The 20874-nt window shown below is 41.3% G+C and overlaps 1 protein-coding gene across 1 annotated transcript in view; it reads right to left on the bottom strand.

Annotated features, from left to right (window-relative positions):
- Window positions 1-498: 498 nt before the first annotated feature.
- The window catches only part of banp (BTG3 associated nuclear protein), a 35611-nt gene continuing 15235 nt past the window's right edge, over window positions 499-20874 (bottom strand). Inside the window, exons 13-14 of the mRNA XM_084365449.1 lie at window positions 5057-5197; window positions 499-917 (exon numbers count right to left, since the gene is read on the bottom strand). Coding sequence (XP_084221575.1) covers window positions 801-917; window positions 5057-5197 — 258 coding nt within the window. The 3' untranslated portion in view covers window positions 499-800. The remainder of the gene's footprint in view (window positions 918-5056; window positions 5198-20874) is intronic.

The following is a 20874-nucleotide window of genomic DNA, read 5'->3' as shown; positions in this document are numbered from 1 at the left end:
CTGTCTACCACTGGCACCATCTCTTCTATTTCACGGTCTTCTACCTCCAAAATTAAAGCTCGTCGAAAAGATTTCGGCATGTCACAATTAGATCAATCGAACAAATAAACAAAGCTGTGCGGCTAAAGCAATATGAGAACAAGCTGAGGGAAAAAAATGAAGACGAGGCTCAGAGCCGGGAGACATGTATGGACCGAATCATGGAGAGTGACAGGAAACCAAATTAATCAGAACCAAGAGTAGCTGTCCTCAGCTAAATCTACTTTCCACTGCAGTCCACTGTGACTAGTAACGACGAGAAAGGGACCACAGTACGGGCTGTTTGAGCCGTAACAAACCCTCATGGGGGTTTTTCAAGGTTAGCCAAGTGTCTTGACCCCCCAAAAACTCCACTATTTTCCAAAGCTGATGTAAACAAGCGTGTGTGCTGATGAAGTGGCAGGATGATGGCCTGCATAAGCAGCATCCTCCCTGGATAGACACTAATCCCTGTGTGTATTCTGTGGCGGGGCCAGGTCCTTCTGGTGATGAAAACACCAGAAAGACCACAGTTATCGTAGTCTTTTTCAAGTTCTCTGTGAACATTTCCACATTGCGACATCTGGTTGGCAATGAAGTAAGCATTTTGCAGGGGAAAACACAAAAACTGAAAAATGCTGCTTCCCTGTATCTCATCAGTGACCTTCAGTTTATTGTTATAAAGGCTTTTCTGACTCGACTGCTTGTCAGACTGTTAGCATTCTGTCTTTCCACCGAGTCTCGTCGGGCCATGGTGCAGAGCACAGTTGTAGGCAAGACTCTCAGGTGGCCACAGAGGTGACGATCTGGACCACCTCGCCGTTCTCTCCGTGGATGGCACCCTGAATGGCCTCTTTCACCTCCATGTCTGTCTGCAGGGCCGGGGCCAGCTCAGCAGCCTGGCATGAAAGAGAAGAGAAGAAGAGGTGAAGTACGGGAAAACAGCGAGATCTTACATGAGAAACTAACAGATGGAGACCCGAGCCATCCTGTAGCCCCTTCCTGCTGTGTTATTGTGGGAGACAACCACAGTGAATGGACGGAAGATAGGAGCAGAGGAATGACGAGAGAGATTAGAGAAGAGATATATCAGAGAGAAGAAAGAGGACTGAGAAAAGAAGAAAGACAGTGCAGTGACAGGTGGAGAGAGACTTGACAAGAGATGAGCCGTTTGTATTTTAATGCTCCCTGACTGTCTGTATGGTCGCTGTCAGACAGAGCGAGGTATTGTGTGGCTAAAAACCCCTTAAAAGATGAGAGGTTCATGACTCAGTCCTGGATGATGACCACGAAGAGTGACTCACTCCTTCCTCGAATGCACGCCAAAGGTTCCCTCAAACACACCTGCAGCATTTAATCCTCCCTCCAGCCCAGCATGTTGTCACTAGACAACAGCACTGAATGGAGCACAGCTGCACCACAGCAGCATAATGTAACAACACATGAGGCGGACACACTGCAACCGCCGGCAGTAAAGAGGCCAAGTTAAACTCATTTGGATCCATGTTTTTCTCTGAGCAATTGAGACAACGGACATGTTGAACTGTCATAAAAAACTGCCTCGATCTCCATTTGGAAATACTAATAGATAATGGATCCATTGCTTTGACTCGGATGTAGCAGAAAATGTTCTTGCTGTAAGTGTGCTTAAACCAGGCTGTTGGTGCTCGGCCGTCCCAACTTTAACCCCGCGCGTGAGATGTTGTGTCAAAATTTAGCCGCAGATTATCACCAACTTGCAGGAATGCAGCGAAGAATGCCAAAATATGACTGTGTGCTGTTGTCCCCTACTTCATCTAGTTTAAAGTGTAATGGAAACTATTAAATAAAGAAAAAGGGGGGAAAACGCAGAGATAAATAAACACAAAAGCCTAAGTAATTTTTCAAGAACTTGTATAAATGCTACCATATGTCTGGAAACAGATGAGAGCAATTCTCTCGATTCAACACGTTTCAAAAAGGGGGAAAAAGAACAGCGCTAACCTTTCTCTGAACTTTGAGCTAAAAGTCAAGTCATGTTTACACTTTAGCACATCAAAACCCAACTGTGATAATAACCTGCCCTGTACCACCTTGACAGGCCAGGCCCAGAATCTAGACTCCCACATCGGTGACTGTTTTTTACAACACAGTTTAGAGCTGCAGCTTAGGATTGTATTCACTATCAATTAATCTGCTGATTATTTACGTAATTAATCGATTCATCTTTTAGTCAATAAAATGTCCAAAAAACAAAAAACTTCTCAGAGCCCAAAGTGACGTCTTCAAATTGCTTATTTTGTCCAAACAACAGTCCAAAACTCAGACTCTTCATTCACCTTATCAGGTCTATGTAGGTTGTTCTTTGAAGCACACTTTAAAAAATTGAAAATGAAAAGAAAAGTCTACTTGAACATACTGAATGTAACATTCTTCTTGGCGAATTAACACCTCACAGTATATTTTGGGACGCCGCATTGTTCCACACCCATGCGTCCTTACTGAACCCAAACTCCACTGAACAGAGAGTTACTGACTGATCAGGCTTCTGCCAGCTTTGATTGTACACAGATCTTGACAGAAATCAACAAACATTAGGAAAAAATTAGACCTTTTTTAGACCTTAAAATCCATTCAAACAAAATCAGTAGAGTAAACAAACAGTTTGATTGCTCACTGTGCCGAGCAACATGGAGCACAGATCTTGGAATACAGTGAACGGGTGACAATGTGTATGTCCACACCCAAAAAATAAATAATCAATATAGGATTCTTTAATCACCACTATGCTCACTGGGCAAGGAACCAATCACCTAGACGACTACAGAAAACAAAAAGACAACAAGGCAGAGTCTTACTGAGAGGGCAAAGATTTAAATTAGGACATCTCAAAAAGCTGATGCTAGCCAGTCATCGCATTTGCTCTCGGCATGTGTTGCAGTGAGACGATGTAATCAATCACACCACAAAGTCTGCAGGAAGATCTATATCAGGACCGAACTGGTATTTTACACAGCCATGAATCATTTGAAGTTCTCTCTCTGTTTATACTTTAAAAACCCAACAAAGACTTGACTCACATCAGGACTAGACTGTACCCATTTTAGCGCGGCACTTGAGGGAAGCGGTAACGAGAAAAAGTGATATTTGGGGAGAACAAAAAGCAGAGAGAACAATGAAAAAGTGCTGTTCTGTCATATTCCTCGCAGGGTTAAACTGACCACTTCAAAGGCCACCGTGCAGCGCGCCTGTGCACCATTCCTGATTCCACATGTGGCTGTTCCTCGACGAGCTCAATCATCAAGGGATTTAAGGCTTATCTACTAATTACCACTCTTCTCCTCACAACACTCCATCCCCTCCACTTTATTATGGTAAATTACTGTTTGTCAAAACAGACGTCATAATGACTGAAGGCTAAGTGCATTTTATTTCAAGTGAAATTAAAGGCAGACCCATTTTATCTGTGAGTAGTTGAGCTAAATTGTAGAAATTACGCTCATATTTCTATTTCAACATTACAGTAATTATCAATGAAATATTACAGGATGCATTCTGCGTCATTACGAAGCCGATCAAATCATTATAGCAGAAAAAAAAAAAAAAAGAAGGCAGATGTCAGCCGCAACATCCAGAAACGTTGGCTGCTGTTCAATAAGTAATTTATCAAAAAAAAAAAAAAAAAAAGGAGAAAAGAAAAAGTGCACAGGGAAGAAGACATCTGTGGATTTATAACGCTGGCAAATCTACAATAAAAGACATGATTTAAACTGACTGGACAAAAAGGTGGAGTTTTAGGTGGATGGAGCAAAAATATTCAGTGAAGACAATGGCCTACTGATAATTCCTTTGAAACATTATTTTCAGCTGTAGTGAATATATTTTTCACTTAATCATTGAGTAATGCAACTGTGAGATGCTTTTAAGATCAAACTGTTGACACGTTTTTTCATCAAATACACTGCAGCACACAAAAAAAAGTGTTTTGGGGCCTTGACAGAAGCAGTGATCCATTGCTCCAATTAGACGGCCGTAAAGTGTCAAAAAATGAAGTATGTATAATGATGGGTTATACTATACATTACAAGGATTGCAACCAACATTTTTTCCCTTCATCAATCTTCATTTTCATCTATACATTTTTTTCTTGATTGAATAATTAGTTGCACGCCATAAAATGTTGAAACATGCTGAGCCCGTGGGACTCAATTCATCGCTCCATACGTCAATCCACTACAGAAAACAGTTTGTTTTTGTTTTGTGTTGTTTTCTTCTCTGTGTAGCACGAAGGAGCTTGAACTAATTTTTGTTTCGCAACCACTTTGTAAAATTACAAATAAATGAACCTTGAACCTTAAACCTTGATCAGTGTTTCCCAAAGACATCATCAAATATATTTTGTTTTCTTCCACAACTCAAAGATATTCTGTTCACTGTCATAGAAGAGTAAAGAAACAGGAAAATATATTTAATATTATATTAAAGAAGCTCAAATCTGAGACATTTGACTGTTTTCTCAAAAAAATATCTATCTATCACATCATGAAATCAAAGACTCACGTAGTTGAGTAAAACGGCCATGAGTCACTTCCAAAGTTAACAGGTCAAACTTTGCTCACCTTATCTGACTGATTGTTAACATGTGGAGTTTCTTTGCATAAAAGATTTTTGAACGATTGTCCTGTTTAGGAACAAATTGAACATTTCAGTTAATCACTGTAGCTTGTACACATCAGAGCACTAAAATAAGCAAAGTCCTTGTATCTTCTAGCCTAGTACTGAGCACACAGCACAGATTAATAGCATCCCTGATTACAGATCGGTACATCAGATTGAGGAGAAGAGGAGTGGAGTACAGTTATTTATTATAGATTGGTTCAAACACAAACACATGTTTAGTGGGACTGATTTAGATTAGTACTAGAGTCTGTTTCACCTCAGCCGTTAGCTGCATACTCCAGAACTTGGAACACTACCCAGCTACAAACAATCTGTGTTTGTGTACACGTGTACAAGAGCCTGGAAGAGTTTGTGTTTTTGTGCGTGTGTGTTGTTTTACCTGTACGGCAGCTGTGTGATCTGCGACGGGCGCTAGTTGGACGTACTGCACTTGGATGTCGGGGGGGAGGGGGGAGCCCTCCACTGCCGTAGCACCGCCATCAGCTGACGCCACCGCAATGAGCTGAGCCCCACGGAGCACCTAGGGGACAGGAGAGAGGAACAGTCAACCATAACTGAAGTTTTCAATCCAATCTCAATATTATGATCAGTCAGTCAATCATATAAAATTGTAATAGAGCTGATTGAAATGCCCCGAGTCAGCTTCATTCAGTTGAGTTTAAAAGGCAATGATCTACCGTACACACCACTGGAAACTAGAGCCAAATAATAACAAACAGCAGAAAGCCTCATTTGTGTCGTATCTGATGTGTTTATGTTCTTTTATTGATTACAGCCATCACTGTGTATAAGCACGGTGTCACACAAACACACCAAAGTAACTGCGGCAAGGAAAAGGGCCATGTGGTGGTATCGGAGTGACGTAAATAAACATTTCAGTCCTGCTGTTCTCATTGCTTATCATCCCCACCCTCTGTTTATACCTCGAGTTTGAGAACAACGTTATGGTCCATTCAATTTAATTATATTGTTACACGTCTTATTTTCCAGGGCTCCGCAATATGATTGTGCTAGTTAAGATTATTTTTTTATTTGGGTTTATTTCATTGAAGTCAGATTGAGAAAAAGAAATAAAAAGGAGAGTCAGACATCGCAGGGGGATCCTAATCTCCCACAGCGTTGAAAGTCAGCCAGGCGACATTAAAGCGCCGCCGTTATTTGACACACTAATTACAGAGCAGCGCCGTGCAGCTGGAGTGTTGTTACGTATTCCTATAGTTTGTTGTTGAGGCTATTCTTATAGACTTTAAACACAAGCACACAGAGGGTAGCATGTGTTTTTTGTGTGTGCACTTGTAAGGAGGTCACACACATGCTCTGAGATTAGCAGAGCACTGCTGTTAATTTGTGTAGCATAACTCCAATGTGACAACAGACGTACAAATTAACATACAATCATCCTGTCAACACAGACACAGAATAAGACGGATGGAGGGAAACATTCCCACAGATTTGTACCTGTGCATCATCGTTTTAATCAGATAGAAGTCAGAGACCACATTATGACGTTCTGATGTGGCCCAGAGCTTTCCAAAAATATCTCAGTTTGGGGCTACTAATTTGAAATATAATGCATTCCTGCATGAACTCACAGTGTGGTCTCATTTACATGTTAACCAGTTTCTCAACTTTTGACTGAACACAGGCCTCTTTCAGTGTTTCTTGACTGGCAGGTTTCACATGTATGTTGTCTTTGTGTGCTTTCTCTGCAATGCAATGTGAGGTCTCCAGCTCGGGCTTCTTCCAGCTGCGCTTGGTGCTGGGACTCGCTGGGACAGGCGCAACAGATTTAAAAATTTAGGGGAGAATATGCAAGGCTGCAGAAAAACCCAAACCTCACAAACCTCAATTACAGATGATGTTTGTTGCCCCCCAACTCTTCGAATCCCAGAGTCCCACTCTGCCTCCCAACCCCCAGTCCAACCTTTGCTTTGAAGATCTGAGTGAGAGACAGGCCCCAAAGGTTCAGTTAACCCCCACTACCACCACTACCCACCGGCTTGCCTTGTCATCTAAGAGACTTTGCCGGTTTCACCGCAAAATGTGCCGCTTCATCGCCATAATGTACCAGGCTCGGCCGGCCCGATGGAAGTTATTAGTGTGAGAGGTCTGCCTGACTCACCCGATCAGACCATGCTTCAAGCACAGACATGGATCCAGACTGAGCGAGCGAGACTCTTAGACTAGCAGTAGAGTGCTAGAGCTGGGTCAAATGAATCACAGCATTTGATGGCCCAGAAAACATTCCTGATCAGTTGGAGCATTGGCCTGGAGGGCTGATGAAAACATCAATAAGACAGTTGACAATTGAACATGTTGGGAAATCCACTTATTTGGTTTCTTGCAGAGATTTAGAAGGGAAGAGAAGATCGATACTGCTCCTACAATAATGGGCTGTAAGTAAAGCCTGGGCCAGCAGTCAATTAGCTTAGCTTAGCTTAAAGCAGGGCTGTGCGATATGACCAAAATCTCATATTCCAATATCGATACAGCTCAGCGAGAACAGTGAGAAAGTAAATGCAACGCCAGCTGTTTGCGTTTTCATGGTAGACATCTATAGAGATCCACATGTCAACACACTGTTCTTAAATTGGGGAGTCAAATGCAGTTTCTGCCAAGTGGTCATCTGCCTGCAGTTGCATGTATATGAACATATGTGTGTAAACTCGAGCAGGATCTCTGTACTTTCTAACCAGTGTGTCTAAGTGTATAATTACCGGCGTTAGAGTGTTGCCATGGCTGATACGTGAGATCGTAAAGCCTTGTCTAACTCAATTAGACTCTCGACCTCCATTTGAGAGCAGTTTGCATTCTCAGCTGTGAGGAGCAGCACACAGAGGCTCACAAAAGCATTTACAGAGTTGGAACAGTGTGTGAGATCTCTGCGGCGATTACACAGGAACTTCTCGGGTCCACATCCTGTCCCACGACTCGCTTGGTCAGAACAACTCGTCTCCACTGTTTTGGTGTAATGCTGTGATGCTTGGCTTTAAAGTATGACATGTCGAAAACAATCAAAAGCTAAATCTATTCTTGAGAGTTGTTCATCCATCTCATGGAGGCTGCCCAGAAAATGTACGGGGATAAAATTCAGTCTTGTAAAAATAATATTTTTTGCCATATCAGCATAAATTTTGATTTGTTGTCTATACTAATGATTAGATAGAAAACGATTCTTCTCTTAAACTGGGTTGAATCAACAAATCAAGACTGCTAGTGGAGATAGAGACACTACACCACAAGGTAAGAAATGTTTGACAGAGCACTACTTAGTCCACTAATTAATTGATCACAGATGGCATTGTTCTCCAATGTTGATATTGTAGCGGGAAATCAAAAATAAGTCGATGTATGGGAAACCCTGACACTGTATGGGATTTTTTCCAATACTCAATATGAACTTATTTTACAACTTTGTTTGACCGACTACAGACGTTCCGACTTATTGCAAAGAACATCAAGTCTCTCCTGTCATGGAAATCTCTTATCATGAAAGCCCACTGGAAAATGCAGACATACAATGCCTTTTAAAAACTAAACATTCCCGGAACAAAATAACAAACAGTTCGCATAACCCACACATGACAAGCATCATCTTATCGGCCTGTTAGTGTATATCCGCAGGAATTTCTTTTCTGGCTGATGTTTAATTTCAAAGCCTTTATTGGTCCATATGGTGATTTGCTGATAAAAACAAGGTTTTTTTGGAGCAGATGAATCCCCTGACACTGGAAAACCTTGATTTTTCCCCTTGATTGTCTGACTGCATCGGTTTTCAACTAAGAGCTGGGATGACTCAGTTAAAATGCAGCCCGATATATTAGATTTGACGTTTTGAGCTTAATTTGTCAGAAACAGGGCCGTCAGCAGGTCTTAAGTGCATTAGTTACTGTTGACCTCAACCTTCTAAGACTGGGACCTTTAAATTATCAGTGCTGGCTGGCTTGCCACCCCCATGCTGGAAGTCCAAAGAGCAGAGCAGACAAACAGGATTAAAGGGCTATGATACCGCAGCACAGTACTGGAAGGAAGAGCATCGAACAATTAAGAGCATCTTAAATCCTCCGCAGGCTTTGCGAGCTGCCATGGCCTTGAGTAAAAAGGGAAAGAAAAACATAAATCTTTCTCTGATGCTGTAATGCTTTCAGTAATGCATCCAGGACGCCAAGAAAATACAGCAACATGAGAGGAAAGACACAAAAATGACAACTGCAGCACAACGCAGAGAAAGATTCATGATTCTGAAAGACAATAACCAACTTGATAAACAAGGCTTTGTTACCCAAACCTAATCTGTGCTCGTCTGAGGAGTTTAAAATGCACTTTCTCTCCTCTCGCTTCATATGAAACTAGTTAAACTCCAATAAAGAGAGCTTTATGAGCGTATGGGTTCAAAAATACAGCAATGCCTCCGAATTTCCAACTCTTTCCTTCGGTAACTAGGTCGCAGAGTAATGCGTCAATCAGAAAATCTGCTTACAAAATGCACATACTTAGTGCAGGCTGGCATCAATTCCCAGGCTCACAGGAGGTCTTAGTTAAACTCAGCTGTTCATCCGACAAATGCTATGAGTCACTCCCTTAGTTTGCATGTGTGTGTTTGTGTCTGAGTATGTTTTGCTTCACCCTCGCTGTAATCAAAATATACTGGAATACCCCATTAACACAAGATCCTCCTTTTAAGTTCACAAAAATTCATACAAATAAGAAGGCGAGAAGAAGAGAAAAGAACACCACAAATCTGGTTCCTATCATTCCCAAAGGAATACCTCCTCTTCTTTCAGATCTGAAAAAAAAGGAAAGAAAAAAAAAAGCAAAACAGGGAAATGAAAAAAGAAACATTTGGACTTTGGAGTGGCTGGAACTTCCTCTCAGCTTCACAGCCGTCAACAACATCTGCGACTGCCAACCGTAGACAGATGTCCAAGCAGAAACACTATCTCCGGGTGGGTAGGTGGGGTGGAGAGGGTGGACTAAGGCCTGGCTACGACTTGGCTGTAAAGATGCCCATAGACACAGCGGTGCTCTGAGAGCTTGTTTAGTGTGGACTGGGAAAATGGAAAATGAACACACTGCAGTCATTAACTGTTAGTTACATATGCTTTTTATTTCACCTCTGAGTCTGAGGACTATTCTGATCTCAGCTGGGCCTCGGCTCATAATATGACTGAGTAGACAACAGTGGGCTTGTGATGCAAATCAAAAAAATGTCAGAAGTTATTGAGCTTCGTTCCTTTAGGATTTGTCAAGTCTCTCACTTATTTGTCATTACATGTTGAGACTTTTGACAAGTAAAGATACCATACAATACTGGAACACTATTCGTTAGAATACATCCTTATTATAAATCATTACGTCTTGCAAGACCCCTGACCCTTTATGACCCTGGCCCACTGCTTCCCATCTCCACCCACACCCTGACACTGTTTGTACACCAGAGCTCAACACCTGCATCAAATCAACCCCTTCCTTGCATCCTTTGCTCCACAACTCCCACCAGCAGACTGAGAGTCAGATTCAGATGGGGCTAAGAGAGGTTTTATGACAAAACCAGCTTGAACCAAAGTCCGATCCAGAACCAGCAAATCAAACAGGGACTGAGGACAAAAACAACAGCCGTAATTAAAAATGAAAAGAAAGAAAAGTTCCACTAAAGGTTCCCTCTGTTCTCCAGCGTAAATCCAAACTTGGACTGCCTAATTGACGAAGGCATTTTTACAATGTCAGTAAATTTCATGATTTAAGATGACGACTCTATCGTGTTTCCAATTATCCCGTTTAATTCAATGGAGCCAGAGGAGATGATATACATCAGGTTGTAAAACTCAACTAACGAAATATCACACTGCACAAAAAACCCATCTTAACAAGTCATTTAATATGGTAATACACACTGATGAAGGCCCAAATGTTTAGTAAATCAAATCTCATTTTTCTGTGGCACATCTTATTTCCTTTTTACAAAGGTCTGGCAGTCCCCTTTAAATACTCAGAACAAATGAAAATGCACTGGGAACAAGATTTTAACACTAAACATGTCCAGATGACCTAAGAGCGACCTTTTAAGCAGTGCACCCAAATCTCCTAACTATTTATTTTGAAAAGGGCGTCCCAAACTGACGTATTCGACACGACAGTGGCCAAGAATCCAACAGTTCTAATTCAAGTGTTAGATCTGCCATGACGGACATCCATCATCTTAAATCAGCATGTAGCACACTGGAGTCTTTAACTCTGCGAGAAATCACATCTATCAGACAATTTGTACACTTGTCAGCATCGGTAAAAGCAGAAGCAAAACAAACTCTAATCTAATGTGCAACATCCATCTCAACATCTGTCTCGCACTTTCTCTGGCACAATTATGTCACAGTCACATTAATGTCCAGAGGAATGTGTAGTCTGTAAATACTATATATATTGTTGCCATTTTTAACTTTTGTATTGGTGAAAACACTCCTCGCTGCAGAGTTAGTTATGTAAGTTGTTTTGCTATCATCCCCCCCAAAAAAATGAGTTTTATTGTTCCTCCTCTGCTAGATACTGCTCAGAGTTTGGCTCCTCTCTACTTCTCTACTGGACCATCAGCCATCTGGGAAACTCTCTCTCTCTCTCTCTGCTAGCTGTCGGTGCCTCATCCAGGCCTTTGGATCCGGATCATCTTCACCCAGGAGATTCAGCGTGTCTTCATCTCTCCCTCTCCCTAGCCTCTCTCTCTCTGTGTGAATGCTGTGCTGCCTCTTCTGTGTTTGTGTGGCCTGTTCTTCTTCCAGGTCTCCATGGTTGAGAGGTCATGTAGTTCAGGTTCACCTATCTGGTGACAGCCAAAGCTGCTTAACGTCTTCCTAGATCCATACTATTTACTTGGGCTTCACAATTTACATAAACATAGCTGTTTTTGTCATCAACATATGTAGAAATTGTGATTTTTTTTTATTCTGTGCACATGACATATTGAATCTTGACCATCCTGGGAGAGGGATACCTCTCCTGTTGCTCTTCCTGAGGTTCTCTTTTTCTCTTTCCTTTTCCTTTTACCTTTGTTTAAAATGTTTTTTAAACTCCAGGCACCTCGTGATTTGATTCCAATTGAGAAAATATTAAAATATTTTGATTTCAATCCATTTTTTTGTTTTGTTTGTTTCCATCTTGTTTTGCTGGAGCCAGAAGTGACCGTATTTGGACAAGGGGATGGAGCTGAGGAGAATATCCTGACTGGATCCCACTGAGAACCTTGGGACACGCCATTGGTAGCAACTTGTCAATCACAAGGTAGCCACTTCCTACTGCATACCCTGCTTTATCATCTATTGTGCTCTGAAAGGGACCATAATCTATTAAATAAACCTAATGCTGTATTGAACAAGAATTGAAAAAAGCGATTGAGAGCATGAACTTACTGTATTAGGAAACTGTTCACTGGGGTAATAAATCAAGTCAGAAGTAGGGTGATTATCTCATAAGCTTACATAAAATTGGACCTATTTTTGAAACCAAATGGTGTCTGCCCCTGCTGGCCACTAGAAAGAATACAGGTTTGAGGAATTTCTGCATTGGTTCCACTTTTAAGACTTAAAAGCTCTGTCCGTATTTCACACAGTCAATGGACTCAACTAACTTTTTAGGAAACAAGCTTACACCAAGGCTAACAAAGTTGCCTAGCTTAGAACGTAAATACGACACACATGTTTATGTCTGTTACACTGCACCATCCATCCATCCATAAAATAGAGACTTGGGTTTTAAATTTCTGATTATTGACTTTTCTATGTCCAGACGTAATCTTTCAAGAGAGAATAGTGATGCATTTGTTTGATTTTTCCCCTTACCCATAATTACAATTAACCTTGTAAACGCCCTATGGATAGCCGTAGGAATTACATATCCCTGTCAGGATCCTGTTGAAGTTGATACTGATGAGTTGATGAGCATTGTAGTCCTGGGACTGGTGAGGCAGGGCTGCACCAGGACTGTGCAGATGAATCACACTGAAATGCATCTAAAACATCTGGTCCCTCTTACTCACACAGCCAGCGTCCCTGGGCTCTACCCACAAAGACAAGACAAGAAAACACCACTCGGGGTATCCTCCTCTGCACTTCTCAGATATGCCGAGTTACAAACACACTCACCCACACACATTCAGAACTAAGGATTCCCCGATCGACGGCCCTTTATCTCCAGCCATGATGCCACAAGGACACAAATCAGACCACTACTCCTTGAAACAGGATCCACCTCTGAATCCTCGGCTGCTTACGTACACCCCGCTTATAAAAAACACTGGTCATAAAATATCTCGTTTGTATCTTTTCATCTGCTTTTTACCCTCCCATCATGCTGTGAATCACAGGAATCTCAACAATCCCTCACACACTAGAAACAACATTCTTCAGCAGAGAGAAAGGACAACGGAGACCACATGCCAGCACAAATCACACCCCGATTCCGTGAGTACTTAATGTTCATGCATCTTTTTTTTAATGACATCTGGCTTCGAAAGAGCTGGTGTCTCTGGCACAAAAGCACACAACTGCATGTACATCAACACGACACCATGAGTTCAGAGCAGATGGGGTCAAAACAAAATAATTAATCCTTTTCCTCCTTATCTCTTCATTGTCCTTTCTTATCCTTTTCTTTATTAACTCCCCTACACTTTCTTCTCTAACACAATATGTGCCCTCTTTATTTTTCCTGGTTCTCGACAGGTTCTGTCTTAATAGGTCCTGGCAGCACGGACAGAGGGACCAGTGCTGAGCTGGACTCTCTGTTCTGTGACCCAGTTCCCACACTGGCCATGAACAATGCTGCTTGGGAGGGTCCGACAGATGCACCGCAACATGTGCTGACAGAAAAGGATGGCAGAGGTTCAACTAGAGGGAGGAAGTGATGTGGAGGGGGTGGAGGGTGACTGTGTTCAGACTCTTGACAATCACGTCTCAAGCCCCCGATGGGCGGCATTCAGGTTTATTATCGTTAAATGCCGCAGGATGACACGATCAGTAACTTGGTAAAGCTTTATAGCAGCCTCTTGAGATGTGCTGGGTTTTTTTGAGACTGACACAGCATGGGCTTACAGCTATCTGACAGAAAAGAAGGCATCTGAGGACATCGTGAGCACACTGAATTTGTGCTAGCAGACAGCACAACCCTGCTGTTCAATTTTTTGTTTTTTTACGTGGTGTGTTTTTGTCCCATTCACAGCTTAAATAGTCTCAGCTTTGAATCATGAACGGGAAAAAAACATGTCTTCCAGACGGACTGCCTTCTTGGCTTTCCTCTCCCCTCCTCCTCATCAGTCGCTCCTTTCATCTTCCAATCCTCCATTTGGTCTGCATCAGCGAAGGGAAAGATCACAGCACAGAGAGAGAAGGGCACTAGATAAGAGGCTATGACAGACGGGTAGTGCAGTAAAAGACTGGTTATTTTATAGTTTCATGGGTCCGCCTTCTCTTCCGTCTGCAAGGTTTTTTTTGTTTTTTTTTTACAGGCCAGCAGGGAACTTGGGGTCCGGTTTTGTTCAGACTTTCTGCTGGCACAGCTGCAGTAAGTTGAACTAAGTTGGCATAGACTGACATGGAAGCGGATACACAAACATCTGCAGCAAAACTGCATAGATTTGACAAGAGCATGAGCAGTTAGACAAACAAAGTGAATAGTCAGATGTGTGGAGCACATTGTGCTGCTTGTTGCATGCAATAAATCTCCAGTGACAATGTAGAGCATGATGGGTGGACCGAGGGTAGACAGAGGGGTCAGTCTGCAGCCCTCTCTACATTTTAACACAGCCTGTCTCCTCAGCTACAAAGACACCTCAATTTCTTTTGTCAGCACAGCTGGAGAAGGGGTTTGACCTTCTATTCTTTAACAAGGCCCCAAATCCTCTCACTTATCTCTTACTGAGTTTGTTCTGCACCATTATGCAGTAAGCATAGCATACTTAGCACTAGTTTACTAACTTGACAGTACAATTTACTCAAAGAATGACACACTGATACACACAAGCTGTCAGCGAAAGAATGAAGACAGCGGACGATCATTTTCCGTTTTCCTTGACGAGTGCAAAATGTTCTGTTTCCTGATTGCACCGCAAAGAAATCTTTTTTAGATATTCAGCACTTTTGTACAACATGACATCACATAAACACCCACTGTTTTTCTCCAGCCTAATAATGGTTTGAACAAAGTGTTCTGCCAATAAAAACAAAGAATTATATTGTCAAGTCAGAAATGTGAGTCACATGAATCCCACGTGGCAGTATGGAACCAGCGTGCGCGGCCTTAAAAACAACTACAAACAGGATGGCATAACAAGTTTTTTTTATTGATATAAAGTTAATCTTGTTGACGAAATGTAGCATATTTAGAGTTATGAGGGAAAGTCAGCAGTCTGTTGACAATAAAATGACAGCTTTGAGGGGACAGCTCACAATCAGCTTCAATAAAATAACTGATGAGATGTCAACTTTTCAAGTAGCCAATTAATTTGATAATCGATTAATCAGTTTGTGTAGTTTTTTAAGAGAAAAAAAAAAGATTCCAGCTTCTTACATGTGAATATTTTCTGGTTTGTTTACTCCTCTTAGACAATGAACTGAATATCTTTGGCTTGTGGAATAAGCAAGACATTTGAGGATGTCATCTTGGGCTTTCAGACACAGTAATTGCCATTTAAAAAAAAAAAAAAAATCAACAGCCCTACTCACAATAGGTGTTATTTGTCAAACAAACAAATAATTTAGCATGTACACAAGTAATTAAATGATCTGTGACCCATCAGTGGAGGTAATTAATTAACTGCCTCCATAATGAAGCTTCCTAGGACAGACATACACTGGTTCTGTTTTACAGTCCATTTGTAGATAGTATTTTAACTTTCTGCTTCATTTCCTCTGTAGTTAACAAGAACAAACTCAGTATGATTGTTAATATTTTTAGCAAGATTGCAGGTCAACGGTCAATCCTCAGTGATGTACCACACCCTCCCTCTCTATGGTGAATATGAGTTGCTACAGTATGTTCAGTAACGAGGTACAGGGTACCACCTTCTCTGACCTCCCTTGCCCAGAAATCCTTTGTACCTTCCAGTTAAGCTCTGTTAAACAAATGTAATATAATCTGTGTGTCACTTGCACTCTGTTATATTTATATTCTTTTTCGTTGGTGATGATGTGAAGCACTTTGTTGTTAAACGTCTGTCTTTGACTGTAATTGTTGTAATGTTGTGGTTGTCTGTGTTTTACAATTGCCACAGACACAAAAAGATTTTTTGGAAAGGATAATAAACGAAAACTTAACTAAACTAAGCAGGGTGAAGACAACCATGGAAATCATGCGCATTAAATTTAGAAACCCTGTTGGAGCCACAGAGTTCAAAAAGATCCATGAGGGCCACTTTTCTGTTTTCATGTAATGGATCTTAGTGCGTTTTGACCTGCGTGTGTAGCTGACAGTTTAAGTGAGCTGGAGTGATAAGATGCGGCAGGTGGCCTTTATAACAGCTACACAGCACAGGGAAGACGAAAGAAGAGGCAGAGAGATGAAGAGGAGGGGAAAACTGCCCCAGAGATAGAAAAAAATGAGAGCGAGCTCTTAAATGATGAATTGCGTACGTTGGGTTACACTAACACAGCCTCAGCACTATGCTGTCAGATTACAAAAACACTGACATCATACACAGCTTGTTTGATACAGACCCGTCTATAAACACATAAATTAGATATTTAAGAAAGCACATATCGGGATTATGTTTATCTGTATTATCTTTTACGAACTCTGGTCCAAGATACATCACACCAATCATGATTAAGACATAATATGTTATTTGGATGCAACCATATCTGGTCACCGTGATTTATCTCCTTGTGCAAGTGCTATCACTAATATACTTGTTTGAGCTTTTGTTTCCCCAAGAGTGTTTTTTATGTTCTTTCAGGGATTCGTCAGATTTTCGAGCTGACCTACGAGTCGCCCGCCCTCCATTTCAAGAGAATATGAGAATATACAAACGACGAGACGCTGCCACTGTGGTGTATCGCTGCATGTGTGTGAAAAGCTCGACCTGCAACATGAGGTTTAAAGAATAAGTCACTGTGTGTTTGTTTTGGCAGTGCATTCATATCATTTTACAGACCCAATCAAAGCATGAGCTAAAAAGAAAAGGGAAAATAAAGACAGCTTTTTATTGGACTAGGCTCCCAGACACTGCCAAGGGAATAGAAGCCTTTGTGCTGCTTTCTGTTCTCTTTTTATCATTTTTTTTCGTTTGGCATTTTGGTGTCTATCTGCAAGGAACCACACTGCAGTTTCAAATAATGCGTTTGTTTACATATGTTGCGTATGGCACAACAACTTAACAAGATAAAGCCGATGGAAATCTGCAAAAAAAAGTTTATGTACACTGTGAACTGATATGAATAACTGCTGGAGATGTGTGTTGTGGTGAAAAATCAAAACCAAACTGTGGCCAAAACTTGTTCCATGATCTTAAAAAGAGACAGAGAGGAATGCTGCTCTCAGGCTCAGCGAGTGGGTCATTTGAGGACACGAACATGCATGTGTGTTTGAGTGTGTGAGAGAGGAGGGGCGGGAGGATGTGTGGTGACTACCTCCATCAATTGAAAACACACACAGAGCCAAACGGCCAATAAAACAATACAAACAAGCAGAACAAAAAAACCCTCATACAAAGCAGATGCATTAACACATAAATGTGCGTGCACATAGACAGCCAAAAGCGCCTTGAACCTATGAATGAATTGGATGATTTGGCTTTTAAATCAGACCATAAAATGGAGAATTGAGCAGTGAAAAGTCTATGTGTTGATGGGTGGCATTTAACTCCTTATTCCCAAATTTTGACATATTACATAGAAAGGGTGATAACTGTCTTTTTTTTAAGCGCAGCTTCAAATCAGAGGTCCAGTAATTCCTTAGCAAGTAATATTGTAATGGCATTACTACTTACTGCACTGGAACAAGTTAAACATTATGATGCTGAGTGAACAAATACGGTTGTTACTTCCATTACCTTCTTAAGCCTCTTAAGTCTATCATTGGCACGATATCTATGGAAAAATCTCCGTCTTACTCTGCCTTCAGTTCACGCCAGAAAATTCTGAATTATGAGCAGAGTGCTTGTGTCTGAGCCAACAAAGTGGCAAATCTGATTTTAAGGCTGTAGACTCTATTTTTGACTATTTTTACTACAACCCCGGGACTGCGTAGGTGTTATTTAAGGTAGTGGTGAGATGATGAAACATGAACCAATAAGGCTGGTTTGGGTAAAAGTTCCATGAGCTTTGAAGTTTATCAGGTGCCAAAACACAGCACAGTGGTTTATAATACTGTGAGGGAGAAATTTGCCAGCCGGGGAAGGTATCATGGCGATAATCATCTCATGCTCTGTTGCAACACTGTTGCAGAGTAAACAGTAGATGACGCCGCTCATTGTACGAAGTATTTCACAGGAATGTGCACTTGTATTTGACTGGCCAACAGCATGACACGCCTGCTGGTGACGCTGCATCGTGCGGCAGTATGCGGCATGGTATAGCATAAAACACATGCATAAAATAACATGAATGAATGAGGGGAATTTCTTTTCACACAAATATTTTAACACAGACTTAGCCCTGAAACATTGAGCGATTTAGTCAGCGACATTACTAGAGACAAGATTGCATTGGCATTTTGAATAAAACAACGCTGTATGACGCATATCCCGCCCCTTCTTCCCAAAAGCCAACTGTCTGCTCGATAGAAAACGAACTGAGAAACATGTCAGCCGATCGAGTTGTTGCACTAACGGGGGCGCAGAGTCGAGATTCATAACAGTTTCAAACAATTTTGAAAAACATAGACGTCTGCAGACGGCGTCATGTCACGGCACTCTGGACTGAGCCATAAAAGAAGTTGGTGTTGTGAAACCATTTACATGCAAAGTTGAATCCCAGTTGGGAGAAAAAAAAATTTTTTTGGGCGAGTGAGTGTTGTTTTTTTAAAATCAGATTTGACTAATTGTTCTATGCATGCAGGTTTTTTCTGTCTCTGTGACCACTTAAAGTGAAGTTCTGGCTCTCTCCTGATTAATTTAGATAGGGACACGGTCTTGTTATCCCAGAACAGCTGCCGGGGGCCTTGGTCAAGATGGCTTCCGAGTGACTTTAAATGACTTTGATCCAGTTAAAACATCCACAATTGTTTTCAGGTGTGATGCAAAAGTAAGGTAATGAATCGTGTAGCTATTTTTCTTATTGGGCCATGTGGAATTGATTGATTGAAAAGTCTGCTCGTTTTACTAATGACCCTGACAGCTGAATAGCCTAGTGTTTATTCAGATTTTAGAAATAAAAATTCTCTGTTGGCTGTTAGATCAAAACACCTGTCCCAACAGAATAACACAAAACAGTTTAACCACCAGACGGGCAGCGTGAGAGACAACTTCCTTCCCTAAAGCCTTACTTCTAGACAAACACAATGAAATCATGAATGTGAAATTATGTGTTGGTCTTCAGGCGTCCACATGTGGTCTGCAATGGTCATACACCGGCCGGCTCTGCTTTGATCGTGACTTACTTGGATCTCAGAGGAAAGAACAGAGAAACAGGAAGGGCCCTCGGTCCAAAACATCCACGCAGAGATGGAGGAGGGGTGAGGGATGAAGAAAGACATAGATGCTGGGCGGACCACAGAAACATCTAAGTGTGGTGTGTATGTATGTACCTTTTGTCATTATTGCAGCCAACTGGAAGTTGTGTCAATCTGCTAAAAGGAGGAGTTTATTGTGGTTTTCCAGATGTCCACTTGAGGACAGAAAAGCAGACTACCTGTATCAACTTAGCAAATGCGTGTCACCTGGTCCTTCAATTACATGAATAGCACATATTTATAACAGGAAGCTTAAAAAAACTTTCCTGTGGCGTTTAAGAGCTCTACTAGAGCTCTAGTAGAGCTCTGGAGCAATTTTTCTGTTTTGTTTATCTCGTTTCACAATATTACATTGATCTACCGGTGGCGGTAACACGACATGATATCAGCAAGCATCAGTGACGAAGATGACTGCTTGCACTGCATTGCTTTCAAAACCATGTATTCAAGCTCAAGATTGCACACAATGTGCTGTTGAAACCAAAATTTTAAACTTTGATACATTATTGGTATTATTAAAAAAAAAGGTAAAAGGACAATAAAAGTCCTAAGCACATAAAATAGGATGTTTTCTCCGCAGGGCACCTTTAGATACCTAATTCTACTGAAAGTTATGTTTACTGCTTCACTAAACAGAAAGCTTATATTTATTTTTATTAGTGCTATACAAGAGTTTTATTTGTTCTGTACAGTATATACTTCTGGCTACTGCTGTGTTTTCTGTCTCTTACTATAAATCCTACCTACAGATCCCAAAAATATAGGAGAATATATACAAGGGTCTAAAGTTTGTTTGCCAGGTGAATGTGGCCTGTTGTAAATGCTGCATTGGTCAAACTTGTAAAATATTCGGCCAAATGTTCTCAACACACGCCCACATCAGGGTCACAACACTCACAACAACAGTACAACACCTGTGACATCACCCATCACACAAGTCACCACGGTTCACTACCCTCAATGACAAATGTGCAAACTTTCAGCATCTGCAAGGTGCAGTCACATGGAAAAACAACCATCGAAAATGGTAAGAGTTGTTGTGCAATCACTGTGCAAACAGATCCTGTAAAAAAATTCAGCTGCACATTTTTTGATGAACCACCACCTTAGGCTGTAATGCATGAGGAAAGGCAGGGACAGTATCACGGCATTTCTAGTGAAACATTTGTAAGTGGCTGCCATTTCCTGTTTGCTACATTCCATTTTGGTATAAAATCATATTGTAATTGGACTAGTCATGTTTTGGAGGAAGAGTTTTAGAAACGACAGGGTGATTTGCAGAATCAGAAGAACAAAGAGCCTGTTGAGCCAGCCCTTAAGGTGTTGGGCAATCAGACATCCAAATCATTTGTGAAAGATCAGATGAGGAGGACTGTACAAAGCTGACCATAATCTTTTAACAAAAACAACACACATCCCCCACTAGTAATCCAGCCTTTGTTCACTTTATGCCCCAAAGCAAGAAGCGATGGGAGTAAGTGCTTTATCATTTACAGCATCAATTAATTAGTGCTTAATAATTTCTATCTAATTTTCTGTAAATGT

This window comes from Pagrus pagrus (genome assembly GCF_965226575.1).
Source record: "Pagrus pagrus genome assembly, chromosome: 10".
Taxonomy (NCBI): domain Eukaryota; kingdom Metazoa; phylum Chordata; class Actinopteri; order Spariformes; family Sparidae; genus Pagrus; species Pagrus pagrus.
Note: the sequence above shows the minus strand (reverse complement) of the source record. Positions and strands in the feature narration are given on the sequence as shown.